This window comes from Ascaphus truei, chromosome 14, assembly GCF_040206685.1.
Source record: "Ascaphus truei isolate aAscTru1 chromosome 14, aAscTru1.hap1, whole genome shotgun sequence".
Classification (NCBI taxonomy): domain Eukaryota; kingdom Metazoa; phylum Chordata; class Amphibia; order Anura; family Ascaphidae; genus Ascaphus; species Ascaphus truei.
The window spans coordinates 17,594,595-17,613,261 of NC_134496.1; the positions used below are offsets into that span (position 1 = coordinate 17,594,595).

At 50.5% G+C, this 18,667-nt stretch overlaps 1 protein-coding gene across 3 annotated transcripts in view; it reads right to left on the reverse strand.

Moving 5' to 3' along the window:
• ZFPL1 (zinc finger protein like 1) overlaps window positions 1-18,667 on the reverse strand; it is a 26,597-nt gene continuing 7,930 nt past the window's right edge. The window contains exons 4-8 of one of the 3 annotated variants that reach the window (XM_075569892.1): window positions 16,950-17,143; window positions 14,414-14,489; window positions 13,460-13,603; window positions 12,527-12,650; window positions 1-1,272 (exon numbers count right to left, since the gene is read on the reverse strand). In XM_075569892.1, the coding sequence (XP_075426007.1) occupies window positions 1,266-1,272; window positions 12,527-12,650; window positions 13,460-13,603; window positions 14,414-14,489; window positions 16,950-17,143 (545 nt within the window). In that variant the 3' untranslated portion in view covers window positions 1-1,265. Of the gene's footprint in view, window positions 3,218-9,800; window positions 9,865-12,526; window positions 12,651-13,459; window positions 13,604-14,413; window positions 14,490-16,949; window positions 17,144-18,667 lie in introns of those variants that run through there. The other 2 variants (XM_075569888.1, XM_075569891.1) reach the window with 2 other exon arrangements.

Consider the following 18,667-nt stretch of genomic DNA (forward strand, 5'->3'; position numbering starts at 1 on the left):
GACTTGTCTAAAGTTTATTAAATCAAACAAATAAATATCACAACCAGGTTTAATAATTACAACCCAAAATTATTTCCTTTCAAGCACTGACAAAGATCGATGCCAATATATTTTATATTTTAACTCTTTAAGTTGCCGACTCCTCCAAAGGGATAAGTCCGCTCTGCCCATAAGTGAAAAATAAGACTAAAAATTGATTTTGAAAAAACATTAAAAAAAAAAAAATCTAGACAGTATATATATATATATATCATTGTGCAAGTGCAGTTTCATGGGTACACCCCTTCTCACACTGACATATTGTATCCCTGTGCAGTTTCAGGGGTACACCCCTCCTCACACTGACATATTGTATCCCTGTGCAGTTTCATGGGTACACCCCTTCTCACACTGACATATTGTATCCCTGTGCAGTTTCAGGGGTACACCCCTTCTCACACTGACATATTGTATCCCTGTGCAGTTTCAGGGGTACACCCCTTCTCACACTGACATATTGTATCCCTGTGCAGTTTCAGGGGTACACCCCTTCTCACACTGACATATTGTATCCCTGTGCAGTTTCAGGGGTACACCCCTTCTCACACTGACATATTGTATCCCTGTGCAGTTTCAGGGGTACACCCCTTCTCACACTGACATATTGTATCCCTGTGCAGTTTCAGGGGTACACCCCTTCTCACACTGACATATTGTATCCCTGTACAGTTTCATAGGCAGCTTATACTGCTCAGGGTTGTACCACGGTGATGCAATGGGGAGAGGCAGCAGTGTTATTTAATTTTTTTTGCGTGTGAATTGTTATATTTGAAAAATAAATGGTCAGTTATCAAACCACACAGAGGCACGGGCTAGGTTTAATCTTTTCTCCCTTCTCCCTCCCAAGTGCTTAACAATGGTGCAATGGGGGGGAGGTTGAGGGGATGGGGAGGGCTTGATACTAATAATTTAGAAAGTTCCACCACGGCACATGACACTGGCAAAGGGAATCAGAGCAACAATACTAGCTACATTCAAAATTATTATTAACATTACTATTAAGAGAGGATCTTCTTGGTTAACAATTGGGTATTTTTTTTATCATTTGATAACTTATTTATTTAAAAAAACACAGGCACAATATAATGCTGCTGCTCACAGTGTTTCTATACACGGCTCCTAGAATTTCATTTCTCTTAAAAGCTTCACTTCCTGCTGTGATGTCACCACATGGAAGAGGAAGTTGGGATCCCTGCGTGACCTCATAGGCAGAAAGAAGGGCGAAGTCATGAACTAAACAAACAAAAGAATGAACAGAACAAAAGTTGTGTTGTCTTTTATGTTTGCGTATCCAGCTTCTGGTCTTTAGCGCTTCACTCCGCTGTGATGTCACTCACTGACATCACAGACAGGCAGCTGCTTGGGTAGTTTAACACGTTTTTCAAGGCAACAAATAAAACCAATTAAAAATATCCATCTGTTTGTAGACCAGTGTTTTTTTAACGTTTTTCTTGGTTAAGAAACCCCATAATTCTATTGTGAAAACCTGAAGAACCCCAACCCCGTCTAATAGCGCGTCTGAGATTAGGTGCATTGTAAGGAACCCCAACCCTCTCTAATAGCGCATCTGAGATCAGATGCATTGTAAGGAACCCCAACCCTCTCTAATAGCGCGTCTGAGATCAGATGCATTGTAAGGAACCCCAACCCTCTCTAATAGCGCGTCTGAGATCAGATGCCATGTAAGGAACCCCAACCCTCTCTAATAGCGCGTCTGAGATCAGATGCATTGTAAGGAACCCCAACCCCCTCCAATAGTGTGTCGGAGATCAGATGTATTGTAAATTCTTCTGGATTTGGTACAGTTTTCAAATGACCTTAAAATTGCAGGGAACACTTTAGGGATGCCCGGGGAACCCAAGGGCTCATAGGAACTCCTGTTATAGACCATAATTCTGGTATTTGCCAGCGTCACTTCCTGTTATGATGTCATCACATTACATTGGCTGCAGGAAAGAAGACGTATGATCACTTGGTTTCAATCTGCAGCACGGCAAATAAAGAGAATTCTAATAAAAAATGTACAAAATGAAGCTCTTGTTCTCTGTATTGACATACACAACTCCTATCATTACCCGCCAATGATACCTCATTTCCTGGTGTAATGGAATTGATCGTAAGTCATGGGCGGAAAAAAGGAATATTTGAGAATGTATTAAGAAACATGAATATGTAAAAAATCTGAATTTGGATTGGATGTGTGGGATATATATTTATTTATGTAGTTAGTAGTGTTACTTTTAAATTCTCTTTACCCACAAAAAGCTTCTGTGTCCTGCCCCGATAGTGCTAATATTTATAGTCTGTTATTGGTTTAAGCTGCTGTATTAGAGATATACACACCTTATAAAGTATATAACACTCAACTGTGAAGTTTGAGATGCCAGTGTCTGTGCCCCCAATGCCAGCCCTAGAGGTGCCAGGCTTTGTACCCCATACCCAGAGGAGCCAGGCTCTGTACCCCATGCCAGCCCTAGAGGAGCCAGGTTCTGTACCCCCTATGCCAAGCCCTAGCGGCACCAAGATCGGTACCCCTGTGCCAGGCCTAGAGGTGCCAAGTTCTATACCCCATGTGCCAGCCCTAGAGGCACCAGGCTCTGTACCCCTTGTTCCAGGCCTTTTTCTCTGTGTGCGATTCCTTTTCCAGAACCCAACGTTCAACCATTATCTCTTCCATGAAGTGGACCAAACAGCTTCTTCCTTTGAGTAAACCATCCAAAATGCCAATGCCACCAACAATTAGGGTCCAAAGTTCTGATTCCCATGAATTCAGAGACAATCAAGAGGTCCAACACAAACCTGTCATTCGTTCACGTTTTTCGGGCCTGCACGAGGGGGCAAGGGGAGAAGCCCATCTCACAACTGAACATGCCCAGTGTCCTATAAGGACTCCCGTTCTCCATCTGGCCCCAGTCTGGTTTTGGAATGGGAGAGGGAAATAAATCCCTTCTTGTCCTTCACCCCTCCCCCCACGCCCTTGGCCCCACTCCCTTACTCCTGCCCGACTCGGATGTTGGGGTTTAACATGGGGTCCAGATTCGGGTCGTTGTCGGCTGATGCCCTGCCCAGCTTAGACATGAGCAGGATTAGGGTCAGGAAACCCAAGACCCCGATGATTAGGATGACCAGGAAACGCTGAGTGCTGGAGGCCGGACGGGACTTTGAATCAGAGCGGTTCCTGTAAGCCGGGGGAGAGAAGGTGTAGAGTTAAAGTTATATATAGAGCAGGGGGGAAATCGGGGAGGAAAGGGTGCAGATATATACAAGGAAGACCAAGGTATAAGGGGTTGTGACGGGAGGGGCTATCTAACAAAGGTTTAAGCCCTCTGGTTACCCCTGAACCCGTAGGGTCCCTCCATAAGCCAGGGATCAGGTATGATACATGTTGGAGAATAAAATGACCCTGTTGTTTCCTATTTCATGTTCCCTGCACCCCAGACTCGTGAAACTTTGTGTGTGCGAGTTTTTGGTGTGATATTTGTGTACCGGGGCTATCAGTAGTACCTTAATTCTACCCGACGTGCAGGCATGATTTGCAGGTACACGAGTAGAATTACACAGGGGCTGCCCTGTGTCCCCCACACTCGTGCTTTTCAAGCCCCGATAGCCCAGTCCTATATCCAGCACAGCCATGTGTCTCCCCAAGGTCCCCCATGTGTTTCAATGTTTAATACATTTATTATAAGGCTCGATGTAGCTTGCCCGGGTGATCAGTTACACCAGGCCTGCACAACTCCAGTCCTCGAGGGCCGCAAACAGGCCAGGTTTTCAGGATATCCCTACTTCAGCACAGCTGGCTCAATTAGTGGCTCATAACAAACAGAGAAGCGCTCACATAAAACTGATGATCTATCTAGAAATACTTATTTGGTTAAAAGATGCTGCAGGAATAGAGAACCTGTTCCCAGGACCAAAGATAATAAAGTCCAAATAAATCAGCGCATCTAAAGATATAAAAAAAAAAGAGAGAAAAAAAGAGAAAAAATATATGGTGAAGCACGTTCAAACAATCCTAAAACCAGGAGAGAACGGTGAGATAAGCACGTAACTTGCAGTGCAAACCCAGGCACTAAAAGGTTTCTTTGCCGCGGCTCCCACCACCGATGGATAAACAGATTCGGAGCCTTTTAAAAGTTCAGATTTTTATCCAAACACAAGACACCCATAAGAACAGAGTCAGATAGGTTCCCGACCAGTCCTGCTTCCCGGTGACCGCGACGCTGCTCCGCCGCTCCCATGTCACTTCCGGTTTGGAGTGCTGCACTGTAAGTCATCCAGTCACAACCCTACGTGTTTCGAAGGTGGTTCCTTCTTCGTCAGGAGTAGTGTGTTTCTTTCCTGGTTTTAGGATTGTTTGAACGTGCTTCACCATATATTATTTCTGTTTTTTTTCTCTTTACATGCGCTGATTTATTTGGACTCAATTAGTGGCTCAGTGTGGCCCTCGAGGACTGGAGTTGTGCAGGCCTGAGTTACGGTGCCATCAAGTCTACATAGGGTCCGTAGTACAAAAGGGAGAGGCTGTCCAGAGGTGTGAAAGCACTTTGTGAGCGATAAAAAGTGAATGGCCAAGTCCGGACTACAAAGGGACACCCTTTTGTCAATGCCAGACCTGGTGGAGCCGGCCCAGAAGCAGGCAATGAGTTAGCCATAGAAGATGCAGCCATATACTCTGATCCTCTTGGCTAAAATAATATTTCCCGCTCACTCGGCTTTCGAGTCTCTGTGGCACGCCTCCTTTCCTTCATCTCAGACGAGGGTCAAGCCCCTCTTTGTATTGGCTGGCGGGGAGGTATTTCCCCTTCTCCGATTGGTTGCTCCTTCACCCCTCCGTTCTGGGGATAGCCCAGCGGAGTGTATGTAAGGTGCTGACCAGAAGAGAGAGTAGCGCAACCAGTCGGGAGTCGATGAAGCTACGGCGGGATTTTCACAGTTGCTCTGTTTGAAATAGCAGAGCAGCGGCTTCGTTCTGAAAACAGAAACGTTTGCCTCGCTGAGACCAAGTCCCGGCTTTCGCGGCCAAGTTCTCAAAATCAAAATAGCGGTCGCGGTCAGGATTTTCTGCCGGAATCAGTTCCAGGGGATTCGGGACTAGGTCCCGGTCAGGATTTTCTGTTGGATTTCGTCCCCGGATGTACGGGACAAGGTTCTGCTCGGGGTACGCCCAGGCAAGCGGGCGCCCTGCACCTAGGAGAGGTAGCTCCCATTCCCCAGTCCCCAGTAAGTGTGAATATGTTTGTATTTCTGTGTGTTTCCAAGGTCTTATCCCAATAAACCCCATTCTAATTCACTGCCTTGTTTTGCCTATTGACTGATCCCTAAAATATAAGGGTGTTAAGAGACCTGATCTATCGTGACAGGGGTAAGTTATATAGAGGGGAAAACAGAGGGATAGGGAGTGAGATGAAGGAAATGGCCCTATTGGGCAGCATACATTTGGGGGTATTAATCTTTCCTTCCTGGTAGGAAATGCTTTTCATGGGTTGCCACTGGCTCCATGAATCTCTCTTTGGAGCAGGTTAGTGTTCCCTACAAAGCAATAAACATAGTCCAACAAAAAATACAAATACCGCCACAAAATACACACAAAGAGGTGACTGGGATCTGTGCGGGCTGCCTAATGGGACAATGAAGAGAGGTAAGGGTAAGAACATGCCCCCCTTCCATGTCACAGGCAGCACACACTTCTGGGATATCCCACAGCAATAAGATATAAGGGAGGGGTTAGAGCAGGGGGCTCAGCTCCAGGCCTCAAGCCCTCCCAACACTCAGGTTTTCAGGATATCCCAGCTTCAGCACAGGTTAATAGCCGGCTAACCGTCCCTGTCTCACTAGCAGGGGTAATGATGGGGACATGCTGCATATAACCGCAGACGTAGGACCCGGCGAGAGGCCAGGCCGATGTAATGAAGAATCCAGACGAAGAGAATAGATTACCAGCGTCCTACCACAGGTACCAACCAAATATTACCAGCATCCTACCACGGGTACCAACCAAACATTACCAGCATCCTACCACAAGTACCAACCAAACATTACCAGCGTCCAACCACAGGTACCAACCAAACATTACCAGCGTCCAACCACAGGTACCAACCAAACATTACCAGCGTCCTACCACAGGTACCAACCAAACATTACCAGCGTCCTACCACAGGTACCAACCAAACATTACCAGCGTCCTACCACAGGTACCAACCAAATATTACCAGCGTCCTACCACGGGTACCAACCAAACATTACCAGCATCCTACCACAGGTACCAACCAAACATTACCAGCGTCCTACCACAGGTACCAACCAAACATTACCAGCGTCCTACCACAGGTACCAACCAAACATTACCAGCGTCCTACCACAGGTACCAACCAAACATTACCAGCGTCCTACCACGGGTACCAACCAAACATTACCAGCGTCCTACCACAGGTACCAACCAAACATTACCAGCGTCCTACCACGGGTACCAACCAAACATTACTAGCGTCCTACCACAGGTACCAACCAAACATTACCAGCGTCCTACCACGGATACCAACCAAACATTACCAGGGTCCTACCACAGGTACCAACCAAACATTACCAGCGTCCTACCACAGGTACCAACCAAACATTACCAGCGTCCTACCACAGGTACCAACCAAACATTACCAGCGTTCTACCACAGGTACCAACCAAACATTACCAGCGTCCTACCACGGGTACCAACCAAACATTACCAGCGTCCTACCACAGGTACCAACCAAACATTACCCGCGTCCTACCACAGGTACCAACCAAACATTACCAGCGTCCTACCACGGGTACCAACCAAACATTACCAGCGTCCTACCACAGGTACCAACCAAACATTACCAGCGTCCTACCACAGGTACCAACCAAACATTACCAGCGTCCTACCACGGGTACCAACCAAACATTACCAGCGTCCTACCACAGGTACCAACCAAACATTACCAGCGTCCTACCACAGGTACCAACCAAACATTACCAGCGTCCAACCACAGGTACCAACCAAACATTACCAGCGTCCTACCACAGGTACCAACCAAACATTACCAGCGTCCTACCACGGATACCAACCAAACATTACCAGCGTCCTACCACAGGTACCAACCAAACATTACCAGCGTCCTACCACAGGTACCAACCAAACATTACCAGCGTCCTACCACAGGTACCAACCAAACATTACCAGCGTCCTACCACAGGTACCAACCAAACATTACCAGCGTCCTACCACAGGTACCAACCAAACATTACCAGCGTTCTACCACGGGTACCAACCAAACATTACCAGCGTCCTACCACAGGTACCAACCAAACATTACCAGCGTCCTACCACAGGTACCAACCAAACATTACCAGCGTCCTACCACACGTACCAACCAAACATTACCAGCGTCCTACCACGGGTACCAACCAAACATTACCAGCGTCCTACCACAGGTACCAACCAAACATTACCAGCGTCCTACCACAGGTACCAACCAAACATTACCAGCGTCCTACCACAGGTACCAACCAAACATTACCAGCGTCCTACCACGGGTACCAACCAAACATTACCAGCGTCCTACCAAGAGGCAAAGAAGTCCTCTACCCACATGTGTGCTGCTGGGGCGCGCACGCGCGCACACACACATACACACACACACACGCGTTACAAGACAATCTGGCCCAGATCCCCAGCACCGGAGCGTGACGATTCGGGCCCACCTAATACTCAGTATTCCAACACACAAAAGGTTCATTTGAATTACATCTTCAAAAAACATGTTTTGTTTTATTGGGGCCAGGCCGCAACGACCGGACCTGTTTTCTGTGCTTATGTCTAAAAGTGGGGTTATCCGAGTGTGACCTGGTCTGGGATTGTGGGGTGATTAAAACCATAGACCCACAACCCTTGTTGACAGTGAGGGTTTCCAGGGCCTACTGAAGGGACTACAAGGGGATTCCAATAGGATCTGGACACAAGAGGGTGTGGCCACGAGAGAGAAGGCCGGGGCCCTTACACATTTACCGAGTGTGAGATATTGGGCATATGATACAGGTCAAGATGAAATATATATTTCTGACCATCCCATCCATCTGTTCCAATTAAGCCCAAAGATGCTGGACTAGTTAGGCTGCATACGCGAGAGATCCATTTGTCCAGCAAAGATGGAAATAGGCCAATCAAAAGAGATGACCAAAAAATGTGCTGCGCTATTCACAATATGATTAAGGTGACTTAATGTGTACTAACACTTAAATAAAATATTGCAGTGCTCATATGTGGCTACCAATCAGTAAATCCTACCACCCTAGGTTGGATATATAGAAGTGAACAAAAAAGAACAGTGCGGCGCCTAACAGTGATAAAACATTATAACACTGATCAATTATAAAATATAAAATATAACCGTGCAGGAAAGTCTTTAGAACAATAGCCCAATAATATGGAACGCTGGATCCGGATGAGACTCCGCATATGTGGAAAGAAAGAGAAAAACACAACAACATAGAGTGATATTGCTTGGGGAATAAACAATGGGCAACCCAAAATGGAAAAGAAATATCAGTCTCCCCAGAGGTAAGATTCAGTCAGAGAAGGTAAGTAAAAAAGAACATTTAATATTGTTAAAAACATGTGGCATCTTATTGCAGCACTCCTCTTGCCAGGAGAAAAATTGGAATCCTACTTACGAGAGTTAGGTAGGATATAGGCACATAATGGTTTCTTTCACAGGGGGTGGCTGTTAGGCGATTCCCGGCGAATGCAATCAATCAGAGTCTCCTCTGCGATTCTCCCAGACCAGCTGGTGCACTCGCTCTGGTCTCAGGATGTGCATGCTCCGCCCCACGCGTTTCACGGATCACTCCGCTTCTTCAGGGGCATGATGCGGAGTGATCCGTGAAACGCGTAGGGCGGAGCATGCACATCCTGAGACCAGAGCGAGTGAGCGTGTTATGGACATGCATCTTATCCCCTGAGAGGACATCACGTAAGATCCCTGCAAACATACCCAAAGCAAGTCTCCGAGTACCACACTCTCGCGAGAACTCGAAACGGAGCTGCTTCCGGGTCAGCAGGACGAGCGGCGTCAGTAGGAGAGGAGGAGAGCTGAACGGACATCCCGACAAACCAGAGGATCACGCGAGTGCACCAGCTGGTCTGGGAGAATCGCAGAGGAGACTACCTGTATTCGCCGGGAATCGCCTGACAGCCACCCCCTGTGAAAGAAACCATTATGTGCCTATATCCTACCTAACTCTCGTAAGTAGGATTCCAATTTTTCTCCTGGCAAGAGGAGTGTTGTTATAAGATGTAACATGTTTTTAACAATATTAAATGTTCTTTTTTACTTACCTTCTCTGACTGAATCTTACCTCTGGGGAGACTGATATTTCTTTTCCATTTTGGGTTGCCCATTGTTTATTCCCCAAGCAATATCACTCTATGTTGTTGTGTTTTTCTCTTTCTTTCCACATATGCGGAGTCTCATCTGGATCCAGCGTTCCATATTATTGGGCTATTGGTCTAAAGACTTTCCTGCACGGTTATTTTTTATATTTTATCATTTATATTTTATAATTGTTTATCACCGTTAGGAGCCGCACAGTTCTTTTTTGTTCACTATCAAAAGAGATGCCCAAATGTACACTTTGATCAGCCGAACATTGGTGCAGGTCCGATCATTCTTTGCAGTCCGGGGAAAGAGCTAGAAGACATTTTATACTTTTGTTTTGCTGTGGTAAATGTCAGTAAATGGAGTTTAGCTACCTGATCCGACTCACTTGCCACAGTGGGCGTAGGCCAGAATATTACTCATTTTAAGGACCCTGTGGGGAGATAAATGAGTCCGCTAGAAGTATTAACACTTGTCACATACACAGGTCACGTACTCACAAGTCACACGTTCACAGGTGTTCCATTCGTGACACGAGTACAGTTCAAAAAGAAATTCTGCATGGATGTGCCAGATTTATTATATATATATATATATATATATATATATATATATATATATATATATATATATATATATATATATATATATATATATATATATATATATATATATATATATATATATATTATACCCACCCACAATTATGTTATGATAATAGTTGAACGTGCAGAAAAACCAGAAGGAATCGCTAACAAAAAAAAGACTTGATTCATAAAGCGTTGAAGACTTCTACAAGAACACAGATCAAGAGGCATAAGGAAGCAGAGGAAGAGGGGGGAGAAATCACCAATGACGTCCCAAACGCCCTTCCAGAAGAGGTGGCAAAGACAATAAAATCCATGAAGAACGGGAAGGCTCCCGGGGAAGATGGAATTACAACTGAAATCGTGAAAGAAGTTGGGGAAGAAGTAGAGAAAATCCTTACAGAACTCTTCCCGTGCTTCAAGAAGAACAGGAAGATTCCAGAACAATGGAGTACAGGCATACCCCGGTTTAAGGACACTCACTTTAAGTACACTCGCGTGTAAGGACATATCGCTCAATAGGCAAACGGCAGTTCACGCATGCGCCTGTCAGCCCATCCTGAACTGCAATACCGGCTCCCTACCTGTGCGCAAGCGGGGAGACTATAAAGCCTGTTACACATGTGTTATTTACATCAGTTCTGCACGTATATGACGATTGCAGTACAGAACATGCATCGATAAGTGGGGGAAAGGTCGTGCTTCACTTTAAGTACATTTTCACTTTACATACATGCTCCGGTCTCATTGCGTACGTTAATGCGGGGTATGCCTGTAGTTACATACATGCTCCGGTCCCATTGCGTACGTTAATGCGGGGTATGCCTGTAGTTACATACATGCTCCGGTCCCATTGCGTACGTTAATGCGGGGTACGCCTGTAATGCCATCGTTATCCTTATCCACAAGAGAGGAGACAAAGACCTCAAGGACTACAGATCAATTGCCCAGTGGATTTTGCCCAGTGGAATCTCGCAGTGCATACAACACAAGGGACCCCGTCCAAGTCGTACAAGAAGTGAATTCCCGAAGTAATGAATACGATCTCCCTCTCCAGTTAGGATTCATAGATTACAAAAAAGTATTTGATTCTGTTTACACCTCAGCAATCCCAGATACATTAAGAAGACAAAGTGTTGAAGAAGCGTACATTGATATTATAAGGAACATTTTTGAGAATGTCACATCACCCATTTGATTACGAGCAAGATAAGGATCAGTGAGGGAGTGCTGCAGGGAGACACTGTCACTAGGATCAGTAAGGGAGTGCGGCAGGGAGACACCGTGTCACCAGGATCAGCAAGGGAGTGCAGCAAGGAGACACCGTGTCACCAGGATCAGCAAGGGAGTGCAGCAAGGAGACACCGTGTCACCAGGATCAGCAAGGGAGTGCAGCAAGGAGACACCGTGTCACCAGGATCAGTAAGGGAGTGGGGCAGGGAGACACCGTGTCACCAGGATCAGTAAGGGAGTGCGGCAGGGAGACACCGTGTCACAAGGATCAGTAAGGGAGTGCGGCAGGGAGACACCGTGTCACCAGGATCAGTGAGGGAGCGCGGCAGGGAGACACCGTGTCACCAGGATCAGTAAGGGAGTGCGGCAGGGAGACACCGTGTCACCAGGATCAGTGAGGGAGCGCGGCAGGGAGACACGAGGTCACCAAAGCTTCTTACTGCAACACGAAGAATTGTTTAAGACATTGCATTGGGAAGAAAAAGGAATCAAAATCAACAGTGAAAATTCGAGTCCCCTTACGATTTGCAGATGACCTTGTTATTTTTGCCACAAGCCCAGAAGACCTCCAGCAACAAATAAGAGAACTCACTGAAGCCAGTAAGAAGTTATTCCTCCATATGAACCTCAATGAGACCAAAGTGATGTTCAACAAATGTCTCACCTCTGCAAAGATCGATATCAATGGATTAGAACTAGAAGAAGTACAAAAACTAGGTCTACCTTGGCCGGAAAGTATCAACGGGTGGAAACCTTTTGAATGAATGAAATAGGAGAATGAAGAGCGGATAGAGGCATTTGGAAGAAACAAGACAATATTTCAAGGGAACCTTTCACCAGTGTATCCTGCCCTCGCTCCCTAAATGTGAAGATACTTCAGAAGCTTCAGACAACGCAAGCAGTATGAAGAGATGCATGCTGGGTATTTCCCAAAGAGACAGGAAAAAGAATGAATGTGTTCTGAAGCAAACAAAAGTCTGTGACACAATCACAAAGGGGAAGAAATTAAAATGGTGGCGGGCCGGACATTTCACACAAAGAAATGACCATCGTTGGACAAAGATGGTACTCGTCTGCATTCCAAGAGAGTTCAAAAGACCAAGACAATGACCCAAAGTGAGATGGCATGAGGGAATATGTGGGGAGCGACGTGGAGAAGAGAGGCTGTAACCGCAGTATCTGGGAGGTCATTGGGGAGGCTTCATCCAGCAGTGGGGAGACACTGGCTGAAGATGAGGATATACACTCACACTCACATACATACAGGGCACTCACCGGAGTATCCGCGCTAGCCAGCTCAGGGTCGGTCTCCTCCTGTATTTATCGTCATCGAAGTCGATCCGGGTGTCCGAGTTTCTGTCTGTGTCCCGAGTGTCGTAAACTTTCCTGGTGGTTGAAGCTAAAGAGAGAGGAGTCATCAGCCTGCGTGCGCTGTGATACCGTCCCCTACCTGCGTCCCATCACGGCCTGTATCCCTGTGTGTCCCTGCGCGCCGTCACGGCCTGCGTACCTCTCCGTGCCGTCACAGCCTGCGTCCCTCACCGTGCCGTCACAGCCTGCGTCCCACTGTGCGTCTCCCTGCGCGGCGTCATGGCCTGCGTCCTACTGTGCGTGTCTCCCTGCGTGGCGTCACGGCCTGCGTCCCACTGTGCGTCTCCCTGTGCGTCACCCTGTGCGTCACTACGGCCTGCGTCTCACTGTGCGTCGTCACGGCCTGCGTCCCACTGTGCGTCGTCACGGCCTGCGTCCCACTGTGCGTCTCCCTGCACGGCGTCACGGCCTGCGTCCCACTGTGCGTCGTCACGGCCTGCGTCCCACTGTGCGTGTCTCCCTGCGTCCCACTGTGCGTGTCTCCCTGCGTCCCACTGTGCGTGTCTCCCTGCGTCCCACTGTGCGTGTCTCCCTGCGTCCCACTGTGCGTGTCTCCCTGCGTCCCACTGTGCGTGTCTCCCTGCGTGTCGTCACGGCCTGCGTGTTCCTGCATCTCAGGACAGCCTGCGCCCCCCCATGGCCTGCATGTGTCACTCTCTTGTATCCATGTCCCCTGCCTTGTCACGGATATGTGTATATATAGGGATGATATGTGTATATATAGGGATGATGTGTATATATAGGGATGATATGTGTATATGTATGGATGATATGTGTATATAGGGATGATATGTGTATATATAGGGATGGACACGGCGTTAATGCCACCAGTCTCACCTCCTGTGTCCCCAATGATGACAGCGTGGTCCTGTGACATGCCTCCATTCACCCCGTGCTGCGTGGCAGAGGCGGGCGCAGAGCTATACAAATACCCAGCCTGGGGTATTAACTCCGGGGAGTCTGACATGTGATCAGAGGAGGCTGAGAGAGAGAAAAACACTTGGTTACACAGAGCGGCAGTGCCAGCCTCTCCCTCACACTACTACACCATGACATGCATACACAGCACAGGTACAGCGCGGGCAGCAGCAGTGCCAGCCTCTCCCTCATACACTACTACACCATGACATGTATACACAGCACAGGTACAGCGCGGGCAGCGGCAGTGCCAGCCTCTCCCTCATACACTACACCATGACATGTATACACAGCACAGGTACAGCACGGGCAGCGGCAGTGCCAGCCTCCCCCTCACACACTACTACACCATGCCATGTATACACAGCACAGGTACAGCGCGGGCAGCGGCAGTGCCAAACTCCCCCTCACACTACTACACCATGACATGTATACACAGCACAGGTACAGCGCGGGCAGCGGCAGTGCCAGCCTCCTCCTCTCACACTCCTACACCATGCCATGTATACACAGCACAGGTACAGCGCGGGCAGCGGCAGCGGCAGCCTCCCCCTCACACACTACACCATGAAATGTATACACAGCACAGGTACAGCGCGGGCAGCGGCAGTGCCAGCCTCCGCCTCACACACTACTACACCATGACATGTATACACAGCACAGGTACAGCGCAGGCAGCGGCAGTGCCAGCCTCCCCCTCACACACACTACTATACCATGACATGTATACACAGCACAGGTACAGCGCGGGCAGCGGCAGTGCCAGGCTCCCCTTCACACACACTACTACACCATGACATGCATACACAGCACAGGTACAGCGCGGGCAGCGGCAGCCTCCAGCTCCCACACACAATGAAATACAGTACTCACAATTAGCAGTTGACCAATCCCTATAGTCTGTGACATCATGTGCCTCTGTCTCCTCAATGGGCTCTGCCTCTTCGATCTGATTGGTGGAGGAAAGAAAAAGGGTCTATTTAAAAAAAAGCAGGGGGGGGGGAAGAGACGGGGAGGTGGGGGAAAGAGACACGGGGGAGGGGAGGAGGTGGGGGAAAGAGACACGGGGGAGGGGGGGAGGTGGGGGAAAAAGACACGGGGGGAGGGGGGGAGGTGGGGGAAAGAGACACGGGGGGAGGGGGGGAGGTGGGGGAAAGAGACACGGGGGGGAGGGGGAGAAGTGGGGAAGAAGAGACGGGGAAAGAAGAGACGGGGAAAGAAGAGACGGGGAAAGAAGAGACGGGGAAAGAAGAGACGGGGAAAGAAGAGACGGGGAAAGAAGAGACGGGGAAAGAAGAGACGGGGAAAGAAGAGACGGGGAAAGAAGAGACGGGGAAAGAAGAGACGGGGAAAGAAGAGACGGGGAAAGAAGAGACGGGGGTGAAGGGGGAAGAAGAGACGGGGTGAAGGGGGAAGAAGAGACGGGGTGAAGGGGGAAGAAGAGACGGGGGTGAAGGGGGCAGAAGAGACGGGGGTGAAGGGGGCAGAAGAGACGGGGGTGAAGGGGGAAGAAGAGACGGGGTGAAGGGGGAAGAAGAGACGGGGTGAAGGGGCAGAAGAGACGGGGGTGAAGGGGGCAGAAGAGACGGGGTGAAGGGGGCAGAAAAGACGGGGGTGAAGGGGGCAGAAAAGACGGGGGTGAAGGGGGCAGAAGAGACGGGGATCAGGGGAAGAAGAGACGGGGCTCAGGGGAAGAAGAGACGGGGCTCAGGGGAAGAAGAGACGGGGCTCAGGGGAAGAAGAGACGGGGCTCAGGGGAAGAAGAGACGGGGCTCAGGGGAAGAAGAGACGGGGCTCGGGGGAAGAAGAGACGGGGCTCAGGGGAAGAAGAGACGGGGATCAGTGGAAGAAGAGATGGGGGCTCAGGTGAAGAAGAGACGGGGCTCAGGGGAAGAAGAGACGGGGGGATCAGGGGAAGAAGAGACGGGGATCAGGGGAAGAAGAGACGGGGATCAGGGGAAGAAGAGACGGGGCTCAGGAAGAAGAGACGGGGCTCAGGGGAAGAAGAGACGGGGATCAGGGGAAGAAGAGACGGGGATCAGGGGAAGAAGAGACGGAGATCAGGGGAAGAAGAGACGGGGATCAGGGGAAGAAGAGACGGAGATCAGGGGAAGAAGAGACGGGGATCAGGGGAAGAAGAGACGGGGATCAGGGGAAGAAGAGACGGCGATCAGGGGAAGAAGAGACGGGGCTCAGGGGAAGAAGAGACGGGGATCAGGGGAAGAAGAGACGGCGATCAGGGGAAGAAGAGACGGGGGATCAGGGGAAGAGGAGACGGGGATCAGGGGAAAAAGAGACGGGGATCAGGGGAAGAAGAGACGGGGATCAGGGGAAGAAGAGACGGGGATCAGGGGAAGAAGAGACGGAGATCAGGGGAAGAAGAGACGGGGATCAGGGGAAGAAGAGACGGGGATCAGGGGAAGAAGAGACGGCGATCAGGGGAAGAAGAGACGGGGCTCAGGGGAAGAAGAGACGGGGATCAGGGGAAGAAGAGACGGCGATCAGGGGAAGAAGAGACGGGGGATCAGGGGAAGAGGAGACGGGGATCAGGGGAAGAGGAGACTGGGATCAGGGGAAGAAGAGACGGGGGATCAGGGGAAGAAGAGACTGGGATCAGGGGGAAGAAGAGACGGGGATCAGGGGAAGAAGAGCCGTGGATCAGGGGAAGAGGAGACGGGGATCAGAGGAAGAAGAGACAGGGAGAAAGGGAAGAAGAGACGGGGAGAAGGGGAAGAGGAGACGGGGAGAAGGGGAAGAAGAGACGGGGATCAGGGGAAGAAGAGACGGGGATCAGGGGAAGAAGAGACGGGGATCAGGGGAAGAAGAGACGGGGATCAGGGGAAGAAGGGACGGGGATCAGGGGAAGAAGAGACGGGGATCAGGGGAAGAAGAGACGGGGATCAGGGGAAGAAGGGACGGGGATCAGGGGAAGAAGAGCCGTGGATCAGGGGAAGAGGAGACGGGGATCAGAGGAAGAAGAGACAGGGAGAAAGGGAAGAAGAGACGGGGAGAAGGGAAGAAGAGACGGGGAGAAGGGGAAGAGGAGACGGGGAGAAGGGGAAGAAGAGACGGGGAGAAGGGGAAGAAGAGACGGGGAGAAGGGGAAGAAGAGACGGGGATCAGGGGAAGAGGAGACGGGGAGAAGGGGAAGAAGAGACGGGGAGAAGGGGAAGAGGAGACGGGGAGAAGGGGAAGAAGAGACGGGGAGAAGGGGAAGAAGAGACGGGGAGAAGGGGAAGAAGAGACGGGGATCAGGGGAAGAAGAGACGGGGAGAAGGGGAAGAAGAGACGGGGATCAGGGGAAGAAGAGACGGGGATCAGGGGAAGAAGAGACGGGGAGAAGGGGAAGAGGAGACGGGGAGAAGAGAAGGGGAAGAGGCTGCCCTGGGGATTCTGGGTACTGACTCACCAGGGGTAGTCCCAGACCGGCCCGGGCCCAGTTAACAGTGGAGAGCTTTGACTGCAGGGTGGAGGCCACAGGGCTGACCAGGTTCGTTGGGGGGAAGATGGGCCCCTGGCAACTCGGGCACCGGTACCCAGCGGGTGCTGTGTTCGGGGGCAGCTGGGAGGCCAAGTCATTCAGGCAGGACCAGTGGAATAAATCTGGACCGGGGGAGAGAGGCTTGAGTCTCCAGTCCTAGAGGTGCCAGGCTCAGTATCCCTGTGTGCCAGCCCTGGAGGTGCCAGGCTCAGTATCCCTGTGTGCCAGCCCTGGAGGTGCCAGGCTCAGTATCCCTGTGTGCCAGCCCTAGAGGTGCCAGTCTCAGTATCCCTGTGTGCCAGCCCTAGAGGTGCCAGGCTCAGTATCCCTGTGTGCCAGCCCTAGAGGTGCCAGGCTCAATATCCCTGTGTGCCAGCCCTAGAGGTGCCAGTCTCAGTATCCCTGTGTGCCAGCCCTAGAGGTGCCAGTCTCAGTACTGTAGCACAGCGCAATAATGCTATACACAGTGATAAAGAGAAATACTAAAGGAGCTCCGAAATTCCTACTCACCACTGAGCAGGAATGTAAGAACAGTAACGCAGCCCGTGGTGGTGATGTTCCTGGGCGGTGTGTGGTGGTGATGTTCCTGGGCGGTGTGTGGTAGTGATGTTCCTGGGCGGTGTGTGGTGGTGATGTTCCTGGGCGGTGTGTGGTAGTGATGTTCCTGGGCGGTGTGTGGTGGTGATGTTCCTGGGCGGTGTGTGGTGGTGATGTTCCTGGGCGGTGTGTGGTGGTGATGTTCCTGGGCGGTGTGTGGTGGTGATGTTCCTGGGTGGTGGAACATCACCACCACACACCGCCCAGGAACATCACCACCACACACCACCCAGGAACATCACCACCACACACCGCCCAGGAACATCACCACCACACACCACCCAGGAACATCACCACCACACACCGCCCAGGAACATCACCACCACACACCGCCCAGGAACATCACCACCACACACCGCCCAGGAACATCACCACCACACACCGCCCAGGAACATCACCACCACACACCGCCCAGGAACATCACCACCACACACCGCCCAGGAACATCACTACCACACACCGCCCAGGAACATCACCACCACACACCGCCCAGGAACATCACCACCACACACCGCCCAGAAACATCACCACCACACACCGCCCAGGAACATCACCACCACACACCGCCCAGGAACATCACCACCACACACCACCCAGGAACATCACCACCACACACCGCCCAGGAACATCACCACCACACACCGCCCAGGAACATCACCACCACACACCGCCCAGGAACATCACCACCACACACCGCCCAGGAACATCACCACCACACACCGCCCAGGAACATCACCACCACACACCGCCCAGGAACATCACCACCACACACCGCCCAGGAACATCACCACCACACACCGCCCAGGAACATCACTACCACACACCGCCCAGGAACATCACCACCACACACCGCCCAGGAACATCACCACCACACACCGCCCAGAAACATCACCACCACACACCGCCCAGGAACATCACCACCACACACCACCCAGGAACATCACCACCACACACCGCCCAGGAACATCACCACCACACACCGCCCAGGAACATCACCACCACACACCGCCCAGGAACATCACCACCACACACCGCCCAGGAACATCACC